The 24,291-nt window shown below is 43.7% G+C and overlaps 1 protein-coding gene across 1 annotated transcript in view; it reads left to right on the top strand.

Moving 5' to 3' along the window:
• The window catches only part of CSMD2 (CUB and Sushi multiple domains 2), a 305,852-nt gene that overhangs the window by 39,823 nt on the left and 241,738 nt on the right, over nt 1-24,291 (top strand). Inside the window, exon 3 of the mRNA XM_055800542.1 lies at nt 6,307-6,419. Coding sequence (XP_055656517.1) covers nt 6,307-6,419 — 113 coding nt within the window. The remainder of the gene's footprint in view (nt 1-6,306; nt 6,420-24,291) is intronic.

Genomic DNA, 24,291 nt, shown 5'->3' with positions numbered 1-24,291 from the left:
CATTACAGTACCCTTTTAAGCTGTCTGAGTCTTTTTTTTTTGGTCCAGAGCATCATTTAAGCCTTACAGGGATTAAAATCAAAGGACAGCTGTCTGTAACACCAGTGAGTTCTGCCTTGCAGACAAAACTGGCTTTTAAGTGTCTGCAGCATGCATGAGCTGGAAGTATTCTCAGATTATGCTCTGCTTGGTTTATTGATGATTAATGAGAACATTCACAGTACCAGTTATTCTGCCAATATAGTTTTGTGTTTTTTTTTTTTTTAAAAAAAGCTCACATCTTATTGTAACTCCTTGTTTTGTTGATAAATACAGAGAGAAAGAGAGAAAAACTAACAGGACCACTGAGGAAAAAAAATTCTGAACCAGACAAGCCTGTGGAAATGCTAGCAGAGAGTTAGCTGCCTCCTTGGGTGTGCCTTTCATCCATGCTTATTGAAAGTGGGGGAAAAAGATCTGCACAGTTCTCCCTGCTGAAAATAGAAGGGATAAGATGTGTGGAAGGGGCCGAGGCAGCAGCAGCCTGTGGTACACCCACAGGGGATGAGCGAGGTGGAGGCGTACTGGGGCACTGGGAGGAGGAGGAGGAGGCTGTAGGAGCTGTAATGACACTGGAGCAGGTGGGACAGCAGCGAGGTGGCGGAGAAAGCCCTCCTGGAGTCAGGGCTACCACTGAATTTTGCAGACAATGATATGTGACAAACAAAGACCTGTCAGCTTTAATTTTACTGCAAATATTCAAGTCTGTGTGCCTAGGGCATCAGCGGGTCGCTTTTTTGCCAGGTTTGTACGGTAGAATTTGAAATGCACAGTGGTTCTCTTGGGATTTGGCCCATGATTTGGAGGAGACGTTAAACTTCTTCAGGATGAAAGATGATATCTAAAACTGATTTCTAAAACTAAGATATTAATAGGAGTGACATGATGTTTTGTTCCCTGTTAGACGACTATACCCCACACCCACCAGCAACTGTGTCTTTAAAGAAAAAATCTGCTACCTGTAACGAGGTCCGAGACGAGATGGATTGCTGTGGGTAAATTCCTTCATCTCTTGCATTTGTTCTCTTAGTCTTGATCTACATTCCATCAGGCAGCCTGAGAGGAGGACACTTGTGAGCGACCACTAACTTTGCATGTGGCTGTTTCCAGTTTCCCCTAAGACATTTAATTTTTAAACATACATACATACGTACGTATTTCTGATGGTGTTCTGCCTGCAGCAACTGGTGTACGATGCTTACACATCCTTTTCATCAACATTGAGAAAGTTGCAAGTAGTAATTCTCACTCATAGCTGTTTTTCAGAGGAAAGGCTGAGCATACAGCTGGCCTTTCACTGAAGCCAGTGAGTTTCTTGATTTCTGTGCGCACGAGCCAGCCATCTAGCTGAATAAGGCATATAAAACTTGATTGAAAGGCAACTGGAGGTTACTGGGCTCTTTCTGTTGGCCCTGGTTGAAAATGGATTAGCTGAATACTTCGTGAATGCACTTTTCCCATGACTTCAGGTTGACTTGCTGCCTTGTTAGCTGGGTGCACAGCATGCAAGGCGCTCACCGGCTCCTTCCAGAGACCCCTCCGCTCCCACTCTGAGCCGTTGTTTTCTCAACGAGTCCCTTAGACCTGACTTGGCTCGACTGTTGTCCTGGGATAGTGCAAGGGTGTCAGATTAGTACTTAACAGAACGATGTCATTTAAACTGTATATAGTGAAGAGTGTGGTTCATTTGGTGGGAAATTTTCTTTAATAGGTGCCTTTAAATTACATGCAGGAAAAAAATCACTGAAGTATGGTGTAGTGTAATTTAATGCTGGGTTAAACGATGCAATCCAGTGCATTTTCATTAGATGTTCTGAGACACTTCTCTAGCATTTATGCTTTAAAGGCTGTTGGATTGCCAGCTGCAATAACTATTTTGATTGCAGCCTGAGCTGATGGTGGGCATCCTACCAGAAAAATAATGTGCTGTGTTTTAATTATGGCACCTGCACTCCAAAACGGGAGCCTGCGTCACAGTTTATGATGCAGTTGTACTTGATACAGTGGAACAGTATAATATGCAACAGATGGAGGTGAGAGCATTTGCAACAGGACAGAAAGGTGGGCTGTCCTGGCTGACTGTTCCTTTCCTAGGGCAAGAGAAGTGTTCAGTTGTGGGTTGAACCTGCTGCGCCCAGCAGTCAGTGGGTCTCTGGTGCTCAGCGGGACAATTTGCCACTGGGGAAGGACTTTGTGGCATTAGGGAGGGTGGTGGTAGGTCACGGAGGCGAGCTCGGTGAGGAGTGGAGAGCAGCACCCCTAGAACCCAGCGTATGATCCTTGAGCCTCAGCACCTGCTGGTGTGCTGGGAGGCACTGGTGCTCGTGGCGCTACGGAGAACCTGTGAAGGGATGGTGGTTACAAGAGCAGCTATTTTTTACTGACACTGGTTCTAGCAAAGCTGTTCTGCAAACGTGGAGCCATGCACCAGAAATATTGCCATGTCGGTGGCAAACCCGAGGTGAAGAATGAAGAGGGATGCAAGGAGAGGAGAGGATTTCTGTGCTGATGTGTTTTGGTATATTGATTTTTGCCGTACTGTGAAGCAAGGGCAAGCTTATGAAGTGGTATTTCTGGCACTGGTTTAGTTTGGTGCCTCGCAGTAGGAGCAGAATTAAGCCAATGAAAAACACATTGAAAATCTCACACAATCAGTGTTGGCTCCGAGCAACTTAAGGGGATAATCACTCAATAATCCATTTGGCCAGAGGTACAGAAGAAATGGAAGATGATTTTTTTTTTTGTGTGTGTGTGCTGTTATTACTGCCCTCACCTTCTTGTTATGGCCCTTAATAAAAACAAGAAGCAGAGTTTGTTGCTTTTCTTTCTCATTAGCATATATATATATTTTATTGCTACACTAAATAACAGCGATGTCAGAATTGCTGCTTCCTGCGTGAGGCTGTAGGGGAATGGTTTCATGTTCTGTCTGCCATCAGGTTGATTCCTGTGCTTTAAATTTGCCTGGGGTGCAGGTTTAGGGAGGAAGGCAGGAGGACAGTTTACCAGCCAGGTCAAAACAAGGCAGGGTGCCTTGCCAAGCTTTTGGCTGTCCTGGGTCTTTGGAACAGGAGCACTGAGGTTTTACGGGAGTGATTTGAGCATGAGCCTGGTTAAATTATTGTTTCTTAAAGAGGATGCTGCCTGTGCTCCTGCTTGGAGAAGAGGACATCAGAAAATTTTTAATTCTGTGCGTTTCTGAAGGCCTAAGAGGAGGAATACCTTTCATTTTGACCGAAACTGCTTCCAGTGAGGAATGGGAGGAATTCAGTCCCATTTCCAGTGCAGGTTTTCACTGCACACGCAGATACAGAAATTAGTGGCCTAGAGGGTAGGAGCTGCTACATAGAATTTTTTTTTTTTTTTTCTTTTTGAAGCAGTATTTCCTGCTTCCTTCTGAACAAGTATGGTTTTAGCGTTAATGGGGCACTTTTCATCATCTGTGGGCAGAAAGGCTGTTTGATCTGAAGGGGAAGACAGTGTTTGGTCACTGTCTGTGCAGGCAGGCAGCCCATTTTCTTCTGCTTGCTCCAGGGACACTTGATAGACACAAATGAACCTCTGAAGTTAAGGGCCTGGAGAGATGGATGGGTTTATTAATTTTTAGAGGTTCAGGAAGCCCAGAGGTTCCCATGAAAATTGTGTCTTCAGTCAATGTGGAATCTGTAGAAAGACTGAGAACAAACCCTCACTTACAATTTCATGCCCTTATGCACAGGCTATCCTTTTCTTTTAAGGCCCTGTAACTAGAAAATGCGAATACATGCTTGAGGGCAGTGTTGTTCCAGGTAGCAGTTATTTCCCACTGACTCCTATGGGACATGTGCAGTTGCTTGCAGGTAAACAGATGTATAAATGTTGCCTGGAATTAAAAGAAACACCTGTGAAGCGAGGTCCTCTTGGTACATAGACTGTGAACAGAATCTGTGATGCAGGAAGCTTAGTGCAGAGGGAACAGATCTATTTTGGATATAAAAAGCACAGCCTATCGTTAACTAATTCCTAGATAATGATAAAGCAGTGCATGGTGATTAGAGGAAGAAAAACTGACAGGTTCTGCTGTCCATCGTGCGTTTTTATTAAACTGGTCCATGCCTTGCCTGGATTTTTTGAGTGCATGAAGGTTTCAGTAGAACAGTTTAATTAAACTGCAAAATAAATTAATAAAAAGTATGGCGCTTTTCCTCAGTTCTGTGCATGGTAAAACTATCTTGGACCTTAAAACATCCTGGAACCTTTTATTTTTTAATAAACAGGAGCAATTGTCCTTCCAGCTTGTACAGACAACGGATTTTATGCTGACAGCCAGTACGTACTTCTCTGCTGACATAAAATTTGACTTCCATAATTGACTGGGAACTGTGTGAACTTTGCCAGTTTGGAAATTTTGCTTTAATAAGGTTCTCAGGCAGCGCATGTCAGCTTTCATTTGTCAGAGTTAAATCTATTTTAAATAATTTTTAGGCTTACTAAATTAAGGCTAGAGGAAGAACTGCAGGGAAGTACAATCGCTGTCTCTGGAAGTTGCCAGGGGCTGGTGGCTGCTCGAAGGAGAAATTGCTTGGGCTGGGAACTGCAGTGTGCTGGTACCTGAGCCCATGGTCAGGGAGAGGGTGGTGGCCCCCAGAATTAAAGATCTGATTTTTGTTCTGTGGGTGCTTTTTTCATTCCATGTAATATACGAGGAGAGGAGATACTCTGAATCAAACACAGGCTTACAGATATTTCTTAAGAGGTCAGAGTGCTTTGTGTCACGAGTAATCTTTTGCGCTTTCTGTAAGAAAGGCTAGCTGCTGTATAAAAAGATGTGGGATAAACCTCTGAGGATGTAAGAAGCTTCAAACTGCCTTACTGTAGCCGGTTTATCTCATGCTACTTCATCGCAGACTCGTAGAACGGTTTGGGTTGGAAGGGACCTTGAAGATCATCTGGTTCCCGGCTTGAACACTCTTGATCTCAAATGAGACCTCGTGGCAGTGAGCGCCTTCGGTTGCTGCTGCTTCTGTGGTTTTGTAAAGGTCTGGGTTTAGGACAGTTAGCAGGCAAGGGGGATTGCATCTGAATTTGTCCTTGATAACGGCAGGCAAGAATCTAATACGAGAGATTTACATAAGGAACATTTGTTTTAAAGCAATTATGTAAATCACCGTAGCCGGGTGTAAGGCGAAGGCTTGTAAGGTATAAAACTGTAATTGTTTGTGAGAAATGTACATTAGCTGTTCTTGGGCTATGTCAACACAGTATCGGGACTTGGTGTTTGGAATCTCATAATGCGGGTTTAAAATCCTTACTGAACAGACTTTTGTAATAAAATTAACAGCTGTCATTTAGCTCTAGGAGCGCGGGTGGGAGGGCAGGACACCTGGGTGAGGGGCTTCTGCAGTGCTGGGTTTGGTCTGTTTGCTAGACTTGTCCCGTTTCTCTATAGTTCTTTCTACCCTGACCGGTGGGCACGTGTCTGTGTTCTAGGCAGTTCCTGCAGTACATCTGCTAGATCGTCTTCTGCAAATGATTTCGTGTCCCTGCGCTTTGATTTCCTCACCGAGTGAAGAGGTGTTAACCATTGCAATCTTCGCTGTGGCACATATTAGGTAGCAGGATGAAAAGTGCCATCCTTGGGATTGTTCTCGCAGGGACAGTTGGGTGGGGGTTGGGGAGGATTCCTGGAAACTTCAAACCTTATCCATTGTACAATACAGAACAAATACTCTGAAGACAGCCACCTTGATGGGCTTTAATTGGGACATCAGTTTTTTTGCCTGTTCTCTTATGCTATTTTAGGTTGTGTTCGATTTAATATAGCTTGTATAATGTTTCAGACCCTTACCTGATACTCTTACTCCGAGGTTTTCAAAACACGTTACAGGCATTTTTGAATAATGTCTTGGGCTCACACAACAACCTTTTAAATATTGCTTCCATTTCATGGACAGGGAAAGTTTCTCTGAAGGGCTCGGTGACTGCTCTGAGATCACAGGGCTGGGGTTAGCAGAGCACTGCAGAGCCAGTGTTGTTACTGAACGAGGTGTGAAGCAGATTGACCCTATTTGAAACCAGCTTACAAAGAACTACATTAGTAGTTACTCTGGTAAGCCAGAAGGTGTTAAAAGCCCAGGATTTGTTGAAGCTGTACCGGTTTGTTTCCTTCAGCTCTGATGCTCCCTGCTTCAGGCTGTGGTGTGTACTGGCCGGAGTGGCATCTCTCGGATTTGCTATCGGGTCAAAGGCAGAAGTGGTGAGTGTAACCTTCCTCTTGATTTCTTCCAGGTTAACGGGTTTCCAGCTGCCTGCTCCTATTGTGAGTACAGGGGTTGTGCTGTCCTTGTGGCTTGTGAGTGATTACGCAGTCAGTGCTCAAGGCTTCCAGGCTAACTATGAAGGTAAGTCTGCTCAGTTCAGTAATTGTCTTGAATTGTATCTGCATTTGGCTTGTGGCAGGATGCAAAATGAAGGTGCAGAGTTTTCCACCGGGATATATACGTATGCAGACACTTAATCCAAGACAGGAGTGTCTGATTCTTGTATAATTTGATCCATTTCTACAGAATACTGAATTCAAATTGCTGGTTCCTTTCAAGTGAAATGTAATTTTTCCTCTCGGCATCTGTGCTCAAAACCTCTTTGAAGGCTTATTCTAACAGCAAAGCTGGAGTGACTGAGAAGGAGGGGTAATGTGGGATTTGTGGAGTGTGCAGGGTTGCAGCAAGCGCAGCGCCCTGCATAGTCACTGGGATTTACAGCTGAGACACTGGGGACTGTGGAGCAGTGCATAGGATGCTCAGATTACTGCATTTTTCTTTTATAGTCTCTTTGCTTATGCATTGTTTTTCTTTACCGTGCACCTTCCTCCCCAAGTACGTAAATTCGCCTCCTGTGTTTCTGGTCATAAATAATGGCCAGTGGTTGGTGGTTGTAGAAGTAAAGGATACCATGTGAAGGCTTGGTGGCTTCAGAAAATCTTGGACAGTGGAAGTCTCAGATACGTGAAAGAGCTGTTCATAGTAGCAGGCAGGTCATGGCTGTGATATGACCTGGTACTGCTGGGTAAATGGCATTAAACCCTGTTAAAATTCAAGTTACGTTTATGTTGATTATTGCACCTAGGATGCTGTTTGTGTCTGCATAAATGTTCTTTGGAGTCTGTGGAAGTTCCTCGGCCTTAATGATATTTTTTGCTGATAAGTACTACTGGCCAATTACCCAATGCATTAAACCAAGCAGGTGCCTTCATTTAGATGATGTGGAAGTCTCTCAACATTTTCTGCACTTGACAATTGTTCAGGGGAGCTCTGTTTAAATACCCTCTAATTTCTGATTAAAACCTTTGCTCTGCCTGGAGGCGCCACTGGCATTAAGACTTTTTTTTTATTAGTCTGGAAGTGATCAGTGTGTGAGCAGGTGTTGCGTACGGCTAGGCGACGGTGTTAAAGTTCATCGCAGTCGGAGACCACCTCTGTTTGTTTGCTGGGTAAGTGCCTGCTGGGGATGCTGGTGGTGTGTGCTGGCTGGCAGGACAGGCGAGCACAGCAGCGTGGTGAGGAAAGGCAGATCCTGGTGCCCGTTGGCAAAACCTCTGCTAGAACATATGTCAGTTGCTGTGTCTCGTGGAGATGACAGTACGTTACTCCCAAATTGTGTGATAGAGGACATGTAGCTGGTTTTGTAATTTCTTGACATTTAGAGTTCATTTTTTTGGCATTTACACACAATTACTTGCACACTTGTAAATGTTTTGTTACTTTGATGCAGCTGGTAATGTTGAACAAAGGCTTGTTCCAGGGCTGCCCTTTAGTCAGGTGTATTTTAGATTACCTGAAGTTTGACTGGTGATTAGGAGGCTTTCAAGCAGGTAACTTGAGTGCATCTGTAGGGGGGAAAAAAGAAATGTACTTAAAACTTAATCTGAGCCACTGAGTGACCCAGGGCACTGGTGTAAGAGGGTGACCCAGGGCGCTGGTGTAAATGAAAGCTTCATTTTGAGGAAGAGAGGGGCAAACTTGCTGGAAGTGCTGCTCTGAGCCTGCCTCCAAACAAGCTGCTTGCTTGCCGTTTGGATTGCTGTTAACTAAGACTGAAGAAGGAGATAAGTGTGGTTTTTGATCAAAGGGACACGCTGCTGCTGTATTGCTGTTTCAGTTCATTGGTAATCTACAACTCGGTGAATAGCTTGTGATTCGATAATTCATGTTTAAAGACAGAACAATGCATTGGAGTCCTTGCAGTAAATGATTCCTTTATGATCTGCTATCAAAGCATGCTCATTATTCTCTTCCTCTCTTTAAGCAATCATTGGGAAAAGCACCAAAAGAAACAGAATTTTAAAATTGGAACAAAAGATCTCAGGAACTCTTTTTAAAGGAGGACAGGAAGAAAGTATGTAGTTGGAGGCATCAAAGTGACACAAAAACGTTGTGCTTACACTGATTCCTGCTCTGCCCTGATCCTCTGGGAAATACATAAATTGAGGTTGGCTTTATCCAAGTTAACATCTTCCTAGCTTATCTAGTTAGTATGATGCCTGCACGATAAGATCTCTTACAAGCAATTTCTTGAAAACAACAGACGTCTGCTCGTACCTGTTTGTATGTTTCTTAATTTCTGGTTGTTTCAGGACACATGGTTCAGCTGTACATTTCACTGGCTAAAAAAGGGAGAGTTTGCACGCAGTGGCGGTGGAATCTATTAAATAACATTTCTGCTATGAGAAGTTAGAGATGCTTTAATAACAGATAGGCAGAGTGAGTTTCTGAAAGTCTGCAGAGCTTTTTTTCAAGCCCCAGGTAAGCCAGGTGCCAGCGGTGGCCGTGGAAACAGAGGAATAGCCAGCTCCAGGGCTACTGGGCTGTGATGCTTCCTTCTTGACCTCACGGTTTTCTGACTTCATTATATGTTACTGTGCCTGGCTGCTAGATCTTCCTTAATCCTCTTTTCCTCATTGTCCGACTTGCTCATCTTTCTTCATTTGGTTTGGTGTGTGTTGCCATCTTGTTTCTGTCTGCTCTCATTGTCTGATTCTTCATGTTCTCTCATCTCATACTGTTTGTTGTGATTTTCCTCTAGAAGCTAAAAATTGTTTCAAAGCTCAGGAAACAGCGGGGATAATTCCTCCGTGATTCTGCTGTGGAATAGAAGCTGCTGTTGTCCTTCCCCAGCCCAGCCATCTCTCGAGGAGCGGGCACGGCTGCGACTGAGGACGATGCTGCTGAGGCTGGAGCATCTCTGGGTTTAAGGCACCGGGTCACAACCTCGGAGATCTGATTTCTCTTCCCAGTTGTGGCGCAGATGGTTCTGTGTGGTCTCACGTTGGCTCTGTAGTCTGGGTTCCCAGCTTCCCAGCTGCAAAACCAGGTCCGAATGGCTCCTTGTCCTACGTGCCGTTAGGAATTTGCCTTCATGAACCCACGCAGAGCATTCAGGAGCTACTGTATGGCATTGTGGCTGTGGGGAAACCTGCAGCAATAGCGCAGTTTGAGAGGGGACGTGGTTAGATTGTCATGAGTAACTGTTATGTGGATGATCTGGAAAAATAAATGGGGGAAACCATTGCAGGATGGCTGGGAGTGAAAAATTGTCAGCTTTTTCATGCTGAATTGGAAGAACAGAAAATTTCATTTCCATTTAAGTATAATATTTTGATCTGAAGGTTATTTTTTTTAGTTAAGAAATTCTTTTGCCAAATACAAGCAGTTTTTATGAAGCTCAGTTTCAGAACGTATAATTTAGAAAATATTTAAATTAAGTGCTTTCATGCTTTTAGCATCCTTAAGTTTGTTTGTGTTTCCCTGTTCAACTGTCCCTTGAATTCAACATGATTTCACAATTAGCCTTGTTCACCCTCAGACTGTGGGATTTTTTTTTTTCCTTTTTTAAGACTAAATGATTCTTCTCAAAAATCCTAACGAGCTGTTGTAGAGTCTTGCATTTCATTTCCACTGCAGGAGAATTTTGAAGTAGAAACAGCTATAAATAATCTAAGTTAGAATTTTACTGGGGCGTGAATCTTGACGGTCTCATCTTGTGAAAAATACTCCTGAAGATTTAATGACCAAAAATGACCAATGCTTCCATTTATTGCTTCCCCTGAAAGATGTGTGAAGCTAATAAAGGCACATGCCTAGACTACAATGTGGAATTAATTACAATCAGTGCTGCCGCACACCTGATGAATACACAGTCAGTTGACATTTAAAATAAATTGGGCAAGTCTTTTACTATAAGAGGAAAATTGATATAAATTCCACATCATTTCCTCAATAATGCTAATAACAGTTCATGATGAATAGCAGGTGGTTTTTTAGTTTACTAATGTAGATATAAAATAAAATCACATTATTATTATTTGTAAACCATTATATCTTGGCTGCCTTGTTAGTCCAGAGGTTATGAAAAATAGAAAGGGATTTAAGGAGAGACATCCAAACCTCCTCTTTATTGTACGTGAGTACAGAGCAGTTCTACAAACTGCTGAGGCTGATGAGCTTAATGATGCTCGAGGCTCCACTGGTCTTTCTTTCTGAGGCTCTTGAGCATTCGTTGAACACTAAGCAAGCAGCCAGGGCCTGGGTGTCTGGCATAAAGTGTCTTTCTGCTCCGGTGGTGTGTGTTACAGCTGCTGCCAGGACTGGGGGTGCTGTGGCAGCTGGCAGGGACAGGGTGCCTGTGCAGGGGTTTCATCCTGGCTGCACAGGATGGGGCTGAGGAGGAGAACGGTGCACTGGGCCCCTTATGCTGGCCTTGGACCCACGGCTGGATCTTGCGCTCGGGATGCAGACAAAAGAAGCAGCAGACAAGGAGGGAGGAGGACAGGTAGCACCAAGGGGAGATGCTGAAGCAGAGGAAGGACCAGTGGCTGGCTGAGTTTCGGGAACGCAGCAGGCTGAAAACGGTTTTATTCTCCATCTCAAGGGGGGTAGCTGCTATTTCCTTAGCCTGCTAGCCAGGTGTTTCCTTCACCTGCAGAAATCCGTCAGAGGCACAGTGCTCTCTCTTGAGACTTGTCCTGCTGCGGCTAGGGCAGCGTTGTCTGGGGGATTTCTAGCAGGAACGGAAGGAATTGGATTCTTGTGTTAACTTGGTCCTGCTGTATTGATGTTCTCAACTCTCAGTTTTGCCCTGTGCCTCGGTTCCTCTCTCAAATAGGATTGTATTTTTGTTCCTGGTGCTTGTGTTCTAACAAGGGAGGTGCTGTATGAAAGAAGAGCGATGTAATGATGTTGAATACCTTTTTTAGGAATCCTCGTCTATGTAACTTCCAGAGTTTTAATGTTAATTTTTTTTTTAATTTCTCCCTCCAAAAGCAAAGCTCAGTTAGAAACCTCCGGAGAGAACGATGGTGTTTTGGACTCTGGACTCTGCTGCAGAAGCAGTGCTGTGTGATGCAGCAAGATTGAACATTAGGTGAAGATTCCTTCCCAAGACATCGAGTTTGATTACAGCTGCAACAAATTTGATAGCTGCAAACACTGAGTGCCTGATTGAAAAGAAACAATTATGCCTAGAAGAACACTGCTTATTTTAAGAAATTAGAAGCATTTAAATACAGAGGGAAACAGCCCCAAGTAAATGGTGCTGTTTTCCTTCATAATAAATACCCTCCTCTTTCTCAAGCACAAATAACTCATTCTGTAGAGGGTTCTTTGTGAAGTTGTGCATACATATTTAGAAAATACAATTAAAAACTGGTTCCTGGCCCTCCTTGACCATTCCTTTTGCTAAACCCAAATGAGGTTTCCTGATCCGGTGCTGCTCTGTGGATGTGCTGCCGCTGTGCACCAGCTGTGAAACTGCTTTGTGTCTCAGTTTTCCCATCTGTCATTTGACTTTACAGTAACAGTTGCCCCGTTAATGGAAGACAGACAGATCAGTTTGAGCGCTCTCTGTCTTTGGAAATAGAGTGTTCAAGATTTTTGTGAAAGCAGGTAACTGTCCAGATCAGCTTCTGATTGTGAAGACCAACACTGTCCTTGAGGGCAAAAATCTCCTACAAAAAACCGGGGATTCCCCCAGGCCTTGGGCAATGGGCCTTTTTTTGGAAGTCCTCTGACAAACTGGGAAATGATGATCCCATTTTTCGACTGAAAGAGTGGAGGAATTTGGATACACAAACCAGTCGTTTTCTGAAAATAAGTTCTTCAGTGTAAAAGTCTGGGAAGAGTTTCTGAAGAATTGGCTCTAATTTGCTTGTGCTGTGGGTACGACTTGGGCTGTGATGGTTTGGATGAGGTTCACTGGGCTGCAGGAAAGTTCTTGAGTAACAGTTCAGGTTTCAGTCCTGCCTGCTTGCAGCTGACGCTGGGGGTCAAAGCTGTTACGGGGACTAGAGAGTCTCTAAGGCTTCAGGAGATGCTGGAGTGAAAGGGTGGTAAACCAGCTGGGAGCAGCCTCCCAGAGATGGTGTGTGGGCTGTCTGTCGTTACGTGGGGACTCGTGCTTGTCCAGCGGCTGCTCAAAGCATGTTCTCCGTCTGTGTAAATAAATTCAGGCTAGTACTGAATAGGCGAAAATTTTTAAAGCCATAATCGAATGTGCTTTTTATGCCAATTTGCCTTCTGAGCGAGCACCATATTGGGTTCATTTAAAGATCCAGCTGCGTCCCAATTCTCTCAGTACCTAAATCATAACTTGAACACACGGGGTTCTTGGTAAATTTACGGGCTTGATGCTTTTCTCCTTTTTCAAACCAAAACAGAGCAATGTGAATCCTGAGTTGCAGCAATGTACAGATTAACCCTTGTTCTGCTGGCAGTGGGAAGGATGAAAGCTCCGAGTCTTGCTCTGCTGCTCCTTTTTCTCTGGAAGTTGCTTTGTTTATCTGATGATTCAATCTCTGCAAGAGATGATTTAATGTATTCAAAATCAAAATGGCTTTGCAGTTGGGTGCGTGGATCTGGATGCCAGAGTGTATTGACTTTTTAACAGCTACTTTTACTTTGGTCTACTGAGTATTGGGCACGCTGACTGTGTGGCATAAAGCTTTCAAGGATGTGCAATACTTTTCAGGACATCATTGTTATAATAGACGTAGTTCTTTACCTCCCGTTCAGTCAGCTGCTTCTACAATTTTTGCCACTTCATCCTTACCAGCTGTGCTCAATGTACCTTCCCTTAGTGGTTCTTTTCTTCTTCTTCTTTTTTTTTTTTTTTTTTTTTTTTTTAAACTATGCCTCCTAATTTTAGTATCAGTTGTGACCTGAGGAAGATTTAGCTTTGTCTCCCTCCTCCTGCTGTGTCTCACAAGCTGAGTTAGGGTGATGCTGGAGTCGGTGCTTGGATGGGAGACCTCCCTGGGAAATCTCGTGATGCTGGTGGGAGGTACGTTTGGTGAGTCAGCACGTAGTACCGAGTTAGTAGTGAATCTAGTGGCATTGCATGTTTCCTTTAAAAAGAATGAAGAAAATTCCTATTGGGCTGAGGAATGTGGTAACAGTCGGTGCTGGTTTGCTTCTGCAGGTGCTTTCTTTAGCTTCAGGTGCTCAATCCAAGTGGCTTGGTGTCCGTGACTATTAAAGGGTGTGTACCAAATTTGAGTGTGAGTCTAGCGTACTGATGTTGTCTTCACATTTAGACAATATTTATTGTTTTAAAATTTCTTCTGAGTTTCAGGTGAAGTGCTCCGTATTGGACTGTACTGCTTGACATTCTGCTTCAATGGTGGTTGTAACTGGTGAAATGATTCCTAAATACGCAGATGGCCAGAGCTCCATGCTGAACCCACCCTGTTACTTTTCATTATTAGAGAGCTGTGCTCAAGGATTGAAGTTTTTAATTAAAAGAAGTTTGTAGCCCCTACAGTTCAGATAACGCTATGGACAAGAACAGCCTGGGAAGCCATAAAATGGTGGTTCTCTGAATGTGGCAACACTTCAAAATGCCCCTTTGTCTCTAAGAGGCTTTAACACTGTAACTTTTGAGATGTTCATTACTGCTTTAAAGTAATTGACAGGAGATGACTGCATGGACTTGCATAGTTGGATTGTTCCTTTCGGCATTTTTCAGCTGTCTCTGGTCTGTTTGCAAACAGGGAAACCCGGCTATGGTTCATACTGCTATCCGGGAGCAGCCGCCTGAACTCCAGCATCTTCTGTGATGATGGTACAGAATGCCATTACCAGTCTGGAAACATGCTGATGGAATTAGTTGTGTTGAACTGATGACAAAATATTAATGTCAAGACTTCTGTGCTCATTATATAGTATTCTTTTTATAGGTAATTTGTTCAAAGTTATAATTAATCTTAAGTTTTAGAAAACTTCCCATCTGTTGTATTGTGGAACTGCAGAACCTAAAAACCTTCCCAAAGAGTTTAAGTTCTGATTGTTGCAGATTATGTGGAGTGCTGTAAAGAGAAATTGCCCATATTTTGTCTGTAGGCCCAACATATGGAGAAGCAATGAAACAGCAGAGTACAGTAGCAGGTGACCCGTGAGTTTTCATCTAATCCTATATACCAAAAATTGTTTTATTAGTTTATTTTGCTCTGGTAACTTGCTTAGAGCATTCAAACCAGCCAAAGAGATCAGCAGCTGAGATCCTAAATTGGCTCTGGTGGCCTCGTGCACTTCTTAATAATACCTATTGTCACAGTATCTTGCTGATAATGTTTGTATCTTAACAGGTTTGTGGGCGAGTTGACTTGTTTTGAGTCACATTGCTGTTTCCAAACGACTCTAAAAGCAGGAACTGCGCAGATTGCATTTGAACATTGATATTCCTGTGTCTGAAACATCCCAATCCATTTTAATACGCGGGGATTAAAAAAGCATGATTGATCACAATGAACATCATGCCTGAAAGAAAGGATGGGAACAGAAATCGGACGTTATCCCTTGTCTTGTCAAGCAGCAATAAACTTGGAGGGAAGCGGAAAGAGCCGGAGTCTTGCTGGAAGAGGGAGGCAGTGCAGCGGCGCTGGTGATAAATAGCTGAAGGGTAACACAGCTCTGCAGCAGCTTTGCTTACTGCTCCTCTCTGCTGGAACATCAGGCATGATTTCACTGTGACAGAGCGTGGTGGGGAGGTGAGGAGCAGGAGAACGCTGTGCACCGCTGTGTTTGCTGCTCTCATTTTAGGGTTCATAACACTACGCTTAGGAACGTGTACGTAGAGCTGTCAAAGCTGTGCCAAACCGTGCAGCTGTTCAGTCAGCACTTTAATTCGCTTCTTGTTTGCAAGGTATTACTATTTGGACTACATGATAAACCAAGATACCAAATAAGCAGTAAGGCAACGCAGTATTGTCAATAATATTGAGTGACAGGATTGTTTTACACAGTGTAGTGTCTGGAAGAGAAGTAGTTTTATAATTAGATTTAAAGCAGAGCATTGGATTGGTTCTGTCTCCAAGTAAGTGTTTTCTACCTAACGTGAAAGAAATTTGGTTGGCAGTAAATTTGCCTATCATATGGTTTCAGAATTTTTTTTATGGCTGCTCTTTGGAATTTTTCCACCATATCGCAGCTCTGTAGCTGTGTCCCTGTTTATCATCAGCTGTTTGCAATGTGCAGCTACTCTTTCATTTAACGTACCAGATGCATATTGGAAGCAAGTGATTTTTGCACAGTCAGCTGTTGTGTTCAGTCACATGTTGGAGTGACGGATCCAAACTTGATGAGACAAATAGTGAAGTATCTGGCTGGTGGGAGTCAGTCACCTCTTAAGTGCTTTTTAGTCTTTAGATCCCAGATTAGCCTGAAGTCCTGCTGTGCTTCTTGCTGCCCTTTGCTCCTGGCCCGTGCTAGCGCTGGAAGAACTGCTGTTGGCCTGACAGTGAACACGTACCTTTGATGTCTTAGCTGTGACGTTCAGAAAAAAACCCAAAACAACCAACCAAAAAAGACTACTTCAGAATTTGTTAGTGGTTTAGACAAGAGCAGTTGTTTTATGAACAACTTTTAAAGGGCAAAAAGCCACCTGAGAAATCTAAAGTTGGCTTGTGAACCCTTTATTGCTATTTATTTCCAGTAATCTATATTTGTTTACTCCTTTTTGTTCCATAGAGGAAACTTCTCATGGTCAGAAGCATATTCCAGTCATTAGTGGCATTTCAGCCTTGAAAGGGAAATGAACGGCAAATTGGCATGACAGTGGTGACTCAATTATTTTTCGCAGCCTTGGCAGGAACCGGTGCAAGTGCTGCTCAGTCTGATGCCTGCAGATGATGCCCAATAAATTTGCTGAAGACAAATCAAGCAAATAAGCCAGGTGTTTGCCCCTTGCCGTGTTTATGAGCTCGGTGCTACATCAGGTAGTCAGGTGCTTGTAAAACAAACCTCGATTAGTAGGTGGAGGAGATAAAGGTATATAGCTGTGCTGGCCACTCTTTCCCTGGGTGGTGTGGCTGGGGATGCTTGTGCTTTTTTATGAATGGGCACTTCTTCAGGCAGGGAGAGCGTTCAGGTGCAAATACCTCCCGGTGCGTAAAGCTGAAATGAGCTCTGGTGCTCACTTTGAGTAGTGAGTGCCCCTCGGGAGTGCTCAAGGTCAAGTGCTGGTGTGGCTGGCTGGTGCCATTTGTAGCATTGGGTAAAAGCAGCAAAAGCACCGAGCTCTGGGCCCTGCTGACATGCGCAGAAGCTGCATCTGCATGAGGGGAAATACCTTAAAAGCTCAGCATCAGTCGGTTGTCTTGTCTGTACCGGTTGTCTTCTCTGTACTTGATCTGCTGTCAGTCAGGGTGAGGCCGTGAGGGGCAGAGAGGTTCTGGGCCAGACCCTCAGCTGGTGTAAATTGTGTTTGCTCTGATTTCAATGCATCTTCTTGGTGCAGTCCCTTAATTCCAGAGCATTTCTGGAGCTGAGCGCCCATCAGGGTGGGAAAGCTAACCTGGAGCATGTGGGTTTGGGGGTTCGGTGGATCTGCTGTAGGTGGATGATGCCTGTAGCAGTGGGGAGGCTGCAGGCTGGGCTTTTGCTGGACCATTTGTTTGCCTACACTGATCATGCAGCTTCTTGTGGCAGTGCTTGTGTTCCAAGAAGCTTGCGGTGTTAGCACTGGAGAGCTTGTGCTCCTTGGTAGGACATCTCGTGCTGTGACAGCCTGGAGTCACCGCTCCGTAAATGTTAATGCAGGCGAGGTGCCGTTGCAGCGCCGGTTCGTGTCATGAATACAGGAGCAGGGGTTGGTGGCGGTGGATACGCTGCTCTGAATTCCTCTTGCTGCCTGTGTATGTTAATATTGTTCAAACAAGGGTTAGGGGAAAAGCTTGTGCTAAAGACTGGGTGGGTTTTGGGTGTCCTTACTGACTGACTTGCCCTCTGATGCCAGCAAAACCGGCGGAGCTGTTGCAGTGGATGCTGTGGGCAGATGCGTTGCTTTCCGCTGTGACTTCTTATGGAAGCAACTCCCTGGGGAAGGAAGAGTCAGCCTTCCTATTCTTTTTCTTTTTAGCTATACAAAAGATTTTTATTACTTAAATGAGCTCCCAGCAAGTCTGCCTTAATATACTACTAATTGATTCTAAGACTTGAAAGCAGCAAGGCTTATTAGCATTTGCTGACTCAGCTAGAACCCTCCTCGCATGCTAGAGGATGGTGTGAGATATTGACCCTTGTTGCTGCAGCGCTAAATGAAGTTGAGGGAATATTAAGTGTCTCATACTGGCATTTGTTTTGCATATGCAAATGAGATCAATCAGTGCAGATGCAGGAGAGCAGGCATGCTAATGATTTGCAAATAGGATGGAGCATTAAGCGTTTAAACAAACATCAAGTGACACTTGCTAAGCTACAATACGGGGACCCTTTGCTGTCAAGGAGGTCCCACTGCTACTCCCTGGCAGTACAGCTGCTCCGATCAGCCCATTTGAGAGGAGAGCATACAGAAGTAACGTAGCAAACACGAAGGAATTTACAAGATTATAATATTGCTTCTGCTTTCGTGGCATTTGGAAATGGAGGGCGGTTTGTGCTGGAGGTGCGCTTGCCTGACCTGTGGGTTGCTGTATGTGACTGGACCCAGTGAAAGGTGTTGAAAATCAGTACCTGAAGATGTCAGCGCAGCAGTGCGAGGGCATGTCATGAAGGACTCTCATTGTGGTGGTTTTTTTTTTCTGAAAACCTTCATTTTCCTGCCTTCTTGCCCCTTTTTTTCTTTCGCATATAATAGAGAAACATTTCTTTTCAATCAAGGAATCTATTTGCAGAACATGTAGTTGTTAGATGTGTTTGGTTTTGTTTCAGCATACATTTCCATAAAAAGTCACCACTAATGAGCTGTGCGAAAATTGCAGACTTACTGCCAAGCCAATTTGGTTAAAAGGCTTGTCCGTCCTTCATTGCCATTTGGATCCTTACGCACACGCAATGTGCTCGAGCAGGTACAGCCATGGTAGCTATAAAAAGGAAGGTGAGATGCTGAGGGTAGTGTCACATCTCCAAAAAATTCCTTGTTGCTACTCATGTGCGGCTACTATTCTTTTTTTCTATCTCTGTATGTTGGCTTCCCAGCTGCCTCATCAGTGGACCAAGGCTGTGAGAATTAAGACAGATATTCCCCAAAGCTGTGGAGTTTCTTTTCATGGTTAGAATTGGCTGATCCGGCTGCTAATTATAGCCATGTTAAGGAGGTTTTTGGTCAGTTTGTCTTCCAAATCAACGGCCATTGAAATTCTGTTAACTTTCAAAGTCTGAATCCTGGGCTTTCATTTCCCACATTGGAGAGTGTTGTAAGTCATCCGACCTGAGTCCTAGTCTCCAATCTTAATTGTTGGCCCATCCCGTGTTCCCTCTGTGGAATGACATTTCCAAGGGTCCACAGTCACCATCTGCGCCAGTTTCTGTGTTCTTCAGGTCGGGGCTCCTCACTGTACGCCTATATCTGCTTGCATTCCGAGAGGTTGTTATGTTTATTGGATTTTATTATGTTTTCATTTGCTTTTAGGATGTTGTACAGAACTCTGTGCACCTTGGCAGGGGAAGGAGCTATTTATAACTACAGGTTTTATCATTTTGGGCTTCTGATGTGACCGGGGGTTTGAATACTAGTTCAGTCCTGGAGCTGCTGGTAGAAATCCACCAGCCTGGGAAATGTTTCTTGTGCCGCAGGATTCACTAATGAACTTTTGGAGGTCACTGTCTCTAAATCTAGATTTAGATCTAAAATCTAAATCTAAAAAGTTTATAGAATCTATGTTTGTGTGTAAAGAAAGGAACACTGGGGCTGGTCCTCAGCTGGAGGGATCAGCTTGTGTCTGCACCATCTGGGGCTTCAGCAAGCATCTTCTTCATCTTAAACTTCTTGATTTAGGCACATAAATAAATCTTTCATCTGATACACGGATGAGTTATACTTCAGAGGAAGAAGTGTGCGTGGATTGCTGAAAATACAGACTAAAGCTATCTGTATGCAGCATTTTAAATGGGAAGAATTAGCCTTAAGCTCCGGTTTGCATTAGCAGGACCCCAGTTGCTTTTGGTTATGTAGGCAAAGCAATTACTGCAGGAGGAGAGGAGGCGGTTTGGCTGACCGGTGTTGCTTTTAGTGGCTTGCTGTGAACTGGGCTGACCGTTCATAGCAGCGCTGGCTGGGAAACAGCAGTTTGCAGAGGCACCGAAAGGAATCCTGCTTGGCTGAGTAACAGAACCTATCCCACAACATCCTCTGACACGCGCAGATTGGATCTAAGCTCCTGTGAGACATCTCCTCTCAATACATTCAAATCCACCTAGCCTGGATGGTAATTCCTTCCCCTTTTCTTTACCTGGTGGTATTTCTTTCCAGTGTTGAGATTAAAATGTCATCTGTCTGGAGCAGAACCTGACTATAAATAAATAAATAACTTCTAAGCAGTTTGCTGGGGCTCACCTTATTGGAAGAGCCCTGCTGTATCTCTAGGTTAAGCTTTGAATTGCTGGTGACTCCTGGAGGCTTCTTGGAAGAAAAAAAAAAAAAAAAAAAAAAAAAAAAAAGTGGAAGGACCCCCCAGCCCCTCTTCAGGTGATGGGAACGCAGAGCAGCGGGAGGGATTTCATGGTGGAGGACAGAGGTGTTCTCCCCTGGGTGTTCATAGAGCTGAGCGACGTTGAGCAGAAGCGTCATGTTTGGGCTGGGGGACTGATCTGGCACAAGGAGGTCGGTGTTCAGGTCTGTCAGCTCTGCTCTCGCCCTGACCCTCGGCAGGAACGGGGGTGATTCTTAGCCTTGTACTTCTCTGCTCTGACCTCTTCCCGCCTTTGCTGTATCGCTTCGCTTTGGTCTTTTTGTCACTCCTGTGTGCACAGAACTTGCGAACTAGGTGGTGTCATATAGGTGTCCCTTGCGCATCTGAAGAGCTCTTCAAGCACTTGTCCTGTCAGCTGAGGAACAGGACAGGATTCTCCTGTTGTGCAGCCACCTGAGCTGCCCTTGGCAAGGCAGAGAGGTCGAGAGCTACAGCAGATGGTATGAAAAGGGGCTATACGTTTGTACCAGGCAACACAAATAATGCATCTTCGGGAAAGCTTAAGTAACAAAAGGCTACTACTCTGTACAGTGTACCTTTTGGGTTAGGGTTTTGATCAGCTCAAGCGGAGTGAATCTATCTTAATTCAAATGAAATGAGTATTTAATTAACTTTATCTCTGCTTCCAGAAGTGAACGCGCATGCTACGTGGTGATCTGTGTCTCTGATTACCATGCGTTCTCACCTTGAATAATACTTTGATGAAGAAAGCAGTATGATTAGCTGTCAGCCATTTAAGGTGTGTAAAAAAAAAACAAACCAAAAACCAAAGAACAACCCCCCCCCCAAAACCCAAAAAAAACCACAAACCCAAAAAACCCCAACAAAACAACCAAAAATAAAAGTCCCTCCTCCTTCAAAACACATCCCTTTGTGCAGGCTGTGTTCAACTGAAATCAGTAATTTTCAAACCTGGGAGCATGGGGCCATTCCAGCTGTGTGCAGCTGGGAGGGTATGGGCTGCTCTTTGCTTGGACGCAGTGGTCCCTTCGGTAGAGGCACTCGGAATTCAGTCTCCAAAGCTGAATAGAGCTTAAAGGAAAATCAAGTTGTAGTTCTGGCCACGATGCGTGTTAAGGGATCAGTGTGGCAAAAAGTCCTTTGCTCTTCGACTCTGCTTTGAGTTAGTGAGTCCCCAAATCACAGTCAAACACTGACTGCTGCGGCTGAGCCCGGCAAAACCGCCTGTATGGGAGGGCGCTTGGTAACGATCTTGGGGTTTGCCTTGTGATGCTGGTCCTGGTCCCTGCTGGGGCTTTCCAGCAGCTCTAGTGGTGCACAGAGTAATTCTTCGCTTCTGTAATACTAATTTTTCTGTTCCCTGACTCGAACCCAGCTGTTTTGTATCGCGCTGTACAAAAGCTGTTCATGCAGATGCAAGCTATGTTGAGAGCGGTTCGGCTCCCTATATATAAATAAAAAGGGTGTATGCGTGCATGTGTAAGAAGGTTTTTTTTCCTGGTTTGTTTTTTTTTTTAAATATTTTTTTATTTTATTTCCCAAGTATCAACTGCGTTTACAATTCTTGCTATTCCTTACTGTATCTAAAAAATGGGTAGGGGAAAAGGCATTTACTTGAATGTGCTTGCAGCTCGTGCGTCTGGAAAATGCCCCATCCAGCTATTTGAGGCTGAGGAAAAGCAGCGATGCTTCATTCAGAGCATGAGCTGCTGCTGCTGTGAGGAGACTATTGACAACAGGTTTAGGGGGGTAGCAGGAGACAGCGCCTGCAACGCTGTCAATATCTAGATGAAAACGTACTTTTACATGGATATCTGCATCCAGATCAGGGATGACTCAGTATTTGGGGTGTTGGGGGCTGTGTTCAGGGAGACTCGGAGCGTGTAACCGATGCAGAAAGTGCAAATTGGTTCTTTCCCCCAGTATTAGCAATGGTGAGATGAAATGCTGTTTAAAGAAGGGGGAGAACTGGGGGGAGGAGGGAGTGTCATCTGTCTGAGTTGGTTATCATTCTGTTTATTATGGGCTGATGTGTCTGGAGATTAAATGGCTGGAGCATTATCTCATTTGATCTGTTGTGTGTTTGTTTTTTTTTTTTTTAATCAGCTGTCACTTTCAGCAGCATCTTCTCAGGTGGGGAAGGTCACCATAGCTTTATGCTCTTGAATCTTCTGTATAAACCCTGTCGTGTTACTAGAGAGGAAAAACAATGATTATTCAAGCTCAGAAAGGCTCAGTGATATTGCTATTAAGAATAGGGTCTGTCAATCAGTAATCCCTGAAATGTAGAGCAAAATAAACAGGGCTTGGCTTGCTTTCACCTTGTGGAAGTACGAGTAGATCTGACCCATGTTTCTTTGTAGCTCTGCCGTACCGAGCCTGGGGAAGTGCAGTTTTTCTCTAGATGATAGTGATGCCTGCTATAAAATAATGGGCAGTCCAACAATTAAGAATAAAATGGAATGGAAAAGCTGAACTAAACGTACTCCAGATTAAAATATATAGGGAAAATGATTCAACCTACTTCATTTACCAGATAGCTCTGGTCAATGAGAAATACTTTGGTGGAAAAATGAGAAACTCACAGAAAATAGTAAAATTCAATATAAAGAGTCTGCCCTCCCTGATTTTATATGGAAAAACTGCAACAGGTTCCAATTTGTTCCTGAAAATTGGCTTTTACACATTCTCTTTTGTACCGGGAGTATTTAATCCCTAATGATTGTCTAATAATTCTGCATTTTTACTGCAAAAACTTTAATTACTTAACGGTGCATAATGATTAGATATGTTGGTCTGATATGACCAATGCCCACTTGAAAAGAATGAAACAAGACTGTCTCTCTCAGAGAATTAGACCAGATTCTAATGTAAAGTATCGTGCACGTTTGAGCCATATTTTGTGGAGGGAGCTTAAACGACGGGAGCACCGAATGTCCTCGTGCAGGTAGTGCGAAAGCAGATCCAAACTTTTTGGAGAACTGCCCCGTGTAAACTTTACAGGCCTATCTCTGTGCATCCTGAAACTCCTAACATCAGATTACCGGCTATCCAGATAGCGCTTGCTAAAGAGGATGCTTTTGGAAAACTTTTTTTTTTCTTTTTTCTGGGCAGTGAACGTAATTATGCCAAATGTAGCTGGTCATGGATTTGGAAATGGATGATTTCAGTTGAAGTTCCTGATTTGCATCGTTGCAGGCCCAGCCCAGCGCTGCAATACGCTGTGTAAACTTCATTATAAGAGAAATCATTTAGCTTGTAAGAGTTAAGTGTATGACCTTTAATTTATGCAGTAGATGGAAAGTAAATTGTGTTACGGCATTTATTTCCTTAAGTGTAAATTTTTATTAGCTGTGTCTGAATACCCCTGTCATAAAATTAATCATTTTGTTTTTAGATTGGTTTCCAAAAGATGGAAGGAATGCAGTTATGCCCTGTGTGTGGACTCATAATTTTTAAACCCAGTATTTCAACTAAATTTAATAGTGATGAAGTGGTGTAAAAGAATATTCGTGTCCTGTGAATTTTACATTAAAAACAACGCCACATAGAACAAACACCACAGCCATGACCAGTTTGGAAAGATCAAGCTTTTTTTTTAACTAGACCAGTAGGAAAAATAGATCTGCCAGCATCTGAAAGCTCAGCTTCATGTGATGGTATCCTGAGATTTGACAGTCAGAGGAGGTAAGAAACCACCTCTGCTTTGGAAGCCCCCCAAAAAAACCCAACCCAAAAAACCCAAACACCAAACCCCATTGAAGAGCACTTTGTATGATTTGATCTTTTCCTCATTTATTCAACAGCTTCATCCATTCCTTAATACACAGACTTGTCTGGTGCTTTGCCTTGAGGGACAGCAAATGCATTTTGCCTATATTTCTGTGCTGGCAAAGACTGAGAAAAAATAATCAAGTGGCTACACGTGAGTATTGACCAGTAAATATAAATTACGCTCCTGGAAGGTGGCTGGTGTGCACAGACTGTGGCACTCTCACCCGTGCGGTTATAAGCAGTCTGAGAGGTCTTGTGGTTTTTGTGTTGTTTTTTGTTTTTTTTTTTAAGATTTAGCTCACACCAAAGCAAATGAATTGTAGAAGGATGGATAACATCATGAATGTGCTTTCTCTGAGGTCATCTGCTTGCTTTGATCAGCTCATAGATGTTATTTTCTTCAGGCTGACACAGCTGCGATAGTCACTTGATTATTCTTGTTATTTGCATGAAAATTATAGCTAGTTACTTGATAAAGTCACGGTGACTGCCTTCTGCCCCCGGGGAAGTGCTGTGCTGTGCTTTATCTTGGAAATTTCACAGTCGGAGATCTCATCTGCAAGGATATAACTGAACCGTTG

The sequence above is a fragment of the Falco peregrinus genome, chromosome 3 (assembly GCF_023634155.1).
Source record: "Falco peregrinus isolate bFalPer1 chromosome 3, bFalPer1.pri, whole genome shotgun sequence".
Taxonomy (NCBI): domain Eukaryota; kingdom Metazoa; phylum Chordata; class Aves; order Falconiformes; family Falconidae; genus Falco; species Falco peregrinus.
This window is presented reverse-complemented; position numbering and strand designations above follow the sequence as displayed.